This window comes from Sinocyclocheilus anshuiensis, unplaced genomic scaffold (assembly GCF_001515605.1).
Source record: "Sinocyclocheilus anshuiensis isolate Anshui unplaced genomic scaffold, SAMN03320099.WGS_v1.1 scaffold207, whole genome shotgun sequence".
Lineage (NCBI taxonomy): Eukaryota > Metazoa > Chordata > Actinopteri > Cypriniformes > Cyprinidae > Sinocyclocheilus > Sinocyclocheilus anshuiensis.
This window is the reverse complement of record NW_015551045.1, coordinates 888,495-892,570: the sequence shown is the minus strand read 5'-3', so window position 1 is coordinate 892,570 and position 4,076 is coordinate 888,495. Positions and strand designations below refer to the sequence as shown.

Genomic DNA, 4,076 nt, shown 5'->3' with positions numbered 1-4,076 from the left:
CACACCTACTCCTAAACCTACCAATACTAGGGGGTGCATAATCTGGCAGGGTGCAAATTTCGGCACTACACCGGTCCCGGAGCACGAGATAAACCGCCGAGTATCCGTGTGAAGGTAAGAACCTCCTTTAATTGAGTCTTTGCGTTTGAGAGTCATTTTGACCCTCATGCACCTTTCTCTGTCTCCGAATGGGAACAGCTTTATGAACTTTGGGTCATGCAGCACATGAACTGTTAACATTTTGTTCATCATGCCATCGTGATTATGTCGTTGTTGTTCTTTAAAATAGTTTAGAACGCCAGAGAGTGAAGATTCGAATTCAGTCCAGATTTAGGTTGAGAACTGAACAGCTGTGTACATAAACAATGACACTACCACATTCTTCCACGGGTCTCTTCTTTTGAATGCCATGTAAATACCTTTCTAGGTACATATCAAAGTATTATACGATTCTGTACCATGGTACTTTTTTTGCTAGGAAAAAAGTTCTTATGTTACGTATTTATGTAAACCTCCTGCATGCATGGATTAAACAACAACTGGTTATTTAGTTACATTCATTAGATTTTAAGAAATGCAGTTGTGTGATTGTCACCTTTGAATCAGTCTGCAGTGAATAAAAGCAAACTGTGTCCTGTTTAATTCCATTTAACTGGATCACAGCTGTGCACATCTGCCAGACGATCAGTATCATGGTAACCAGAGACCCTGTCCCTCAAAGCACTGTTGGGCCCTCTGGTGTAAGTGATGAAGTCAGTGTCACAGATCACTGATTTATAGCATGTCCGAGAAGGACATTCAAACCAGCTGAGGTGAATTTTGGTCCTGCGGGGTGTAGATCTGATATTCAACAAATCTGCTCTTTACAGTGTTGCAACTGTGATATAGACCAAAAAAAAAAAAAAAGTGAAGCACTTACAATGGAAGTCTATGAGGCAAGATATTCCCATAAGGTTTAAAACAGAACTGTGTTATTTTAATATCATTGATTATGATTATATCACATGTCATGCATAATATACAGTGTTTACTGTTTATCAGAAAGTCTTATTGAAACTGAAGAAAGAAGCCTGCATTGCAACTGAGAAAAATCAAAAGCATCCAGTTTGAACTGGGATAAAATGTAATTTTTCTTAAAATTGTACCATGGTGACCATAGTTTATAGCAAATAAAATGGTGGTAACTTGGTATTATTCACAATTGTCATCAAAACAGAGAAAGGAAAAATTGAAATCGCATCATATGACCCCTTTAAAAGCTTCTTGCATAGTTGAAGGTGATGGCATATGAAGTTAATATTTTAGTAGGTCTGTATTATTAGTGTGAAATATTAAGCTCTGATTCTATGCAGATTAAAGTAATGTTAATGGGGGGAAGGGGTTCCATACAGCCCATAGCATTATTGATTTGTGTCTCTCATGGGACAAGTGGGATGGGATTCGGTGTGCTTACTAATGGACAAAGAGCTGTGCTGAGTGCCGTTTGGTATAAAACCGTTATATTGAGCTGTGAAATGAATGGTGAGCATAGATCAGGTCTGTTTTATGGTGTTGTTTTAGGGTTTCATCCAGACACGCATCTGAACTGCAGAAATGATATGTAATGAAGCGGTAACAAAGTAGCTTGAGAGATTTGGGGTGTCTTGTTGTTGAAGATCATGGAATAAAATCCACTTTCATTGACATCTCTGGCTTCAGTTTTAGTATTGAAAGGCCTCATGCAGCCGGTGCACATGCTCAACATGTGACAAGACTTTTCAGTTTAAGATACTTTGAGAATATAAGACCTTAGAAAGTACAGTTTTACTCAATTTTAATGTTTCATTTGAACAACAAGGCAATAACAGCAAGTGAAAACATTGTTTAATGGAAACGTATGCATGTAGTTTTTGCATATAACTATAAATGTATATAATTGTGAAGAAAAGGTGATTCTGAGTTTTGTGATTTTTGACATTTAATCATTGTTTGCAAAATTACTTAAAGTGATAGTTCACAAGAAATATGTTGATTGATGTTGGTTTAGTCATATAGACTACATTCACTTTCACTGTACACGACAATTCAAAAGTTTGAGTTCGGTAAGAATTTTTAATGATTTAGTCTCTTCTGCTCACTAAGGCTGCATTTATTTAATGGAAAATACAGTAAAACAGCAATATTATGAAATATTATTACAATTTAAAATAACTGTTTTCTGTGTGAATATATTGTAAAATGTCATTTATTCATGATCAGAGCTGAATTTTCAGCATCATTACTCCAGTCTTCAGTGTCACATGATCCTTCAGAAATCATTCTAATAAGCAGATTTGCTCCTTATCATTATGAAAACAGTCGTGCTGCTTAATATTTTTGTGGAAACTGTGATACATTTTTTCAGCATTCTTTGATGAATACAAAGTTCAAAAGAACAGCATTTATTTGAAATAGAAATCTTTTGTAACATTATAAATGTCATTACTCTCACTTTTGATTGATTTAATGCATCCTTGTTGAATAAAAATATTAATTTCTTAAAAAAAAAAAAAAGAAACTATGAGTAAACAGTCCCTTAAACACATTCTGTGCTTGTTTTTATTTGAGCAATTTTCCTCTTAAAATAGGAAGACGTTTCAAAACCTCTAAAGTGTTTCTTGTTGTCTTACCCAATGATTTTGCAACCCTACCCTACACTGTAAACCTGACCGTTACGATTAACCACCAGTTACAGACTTCTCAAAGCAGTGAGCACATGATCATCAGAATCATTTTTCACCAAGTGAGCGAGAGACCAACTGCTCCAACTCACAGACTTGCCGTTCTAAATTACTATCGCAGTTGAGTTCAAAAATATACTACCTAACAAGTGCTCTCGTGTCCTCGAGACAATATCTGCTGTGGGCAGTCACTCTCTTTGTTGTAACATCTCCACCTCTGGGGAGGAGTGGTGTTTGGAGCGCACCGCTCGCCTTTTAATGGGTCTGCGCGCTTTGTTGGTGGGCCCGTCACCATGGAGACCCTCTCCATCAGGCCCGTGAGGGTCTGATTGATCGGCTGGACAGTGGAGGGGTTTTATTTCCATTCCCAAGAGTTTGCCTGTTAGTTTGAGCTCTCGTGTCGGTGGACTGAAGCTTGTGCTCTGAGGGTAATCCGATACAGTATGTGTTTTCAGACCAGAACAGGTGATGTGTTTGAAGTCAACATGAAACGGCGTTCGCAAACCTATTTTACTTCCGTTTTACTTGTGACGTGTTTCAGAGTGAAACAGGATATTTGATGAGAAAATCTTGTATGGGACTGTTTTTTTTGTTTGTTTGTGTTAAGTTTTGTTTTCATGTTGACTTTAAATGAGAAGCCAAATTTATTTGGAGATAGTTCAGTAATATTTCAGATACTTTTATGTATTTAAATGTATCTAAATAAAATTTGAGGTCATATGATAAGCAGAATTGAATTGATTTCTCAATCTTACCAAGTGATTTTTGTATTCATTTTGAAATGAAATCTAAAGCACACTTTTTGTCTCTTTCAGATGGCATCAGTGACTGACTCGCATCTCCAGCCGTCACAGAAAGACGCGGCTGACCAAAACTTCGACTACATGTTTAAAATCCTCATCATCGGCAACAGCAGCGTCGGTAAAACCAGCTTCCTGTTTCGCTATGCGGACGATTCCTTCACTTCAGCCTTCGTCAGCACGGTGGGGATCGACTTTAAGGTCAAAACTGTTTTTCGGAACAACAAAAGAATCAAACTGCAAATCTGGGTAAGTGTGGTTGTCACCTGATCAGTCTGATGTCTTAAACTAATAGGAGAATCTGTTTTTGAACCATTTTAATGCAAGTTCAATCCCATGTACTCAAGTATTTTATTAAAGTCGCTCTCTCTCGCTCTCTCTCTCTCGCTCTCTCGCGCTCTCTCGTGCTCTCTCTCTCGCGCTCTCTCTCTCTCTCTCTCTCGCTCTCTCTCTCGCGCTCTCTTTCTCTCTCTCTCTCTCTCTTTCGCTCTCTCTCTCTCTTGCGCTCTCACACACACACACGATGCGCAAAACTCCGCATTTGAACAGTCAATAGCAAATACTTAAACTAATAACA

At 37.8% G+C, this 4,076-nt stretch overlaps 1 protein-coding gene across 3 annotated transcripts in view; it reads left to right on the top strand.

Moving 5' to 3' along the window:
* Positions 1-4,076, top strand: part of LOC107661661 (ras-related protein Rab-3D-like) — a 13,887-nt gene that overhangs the window by 2,158 nt on the left and 7,653 nt on the right. For 2 of the 3 annotated variants that reach the window (XM_016451357.1, XM_016451358.1), the window contains exon 3: positions 3,515-3,748. In XM_016451357.1, the coding sequence (XP_016306843.1) occupies positions 3,515-3,748 (234 nt within the window). Of the gene's footprint in view, positions 1-20; positions 115-3,514; positions 3,749-4,076 lie in introns of those variants that run through there. The other variant, XM_016451356.1, reaches the window with a different exon arrangement.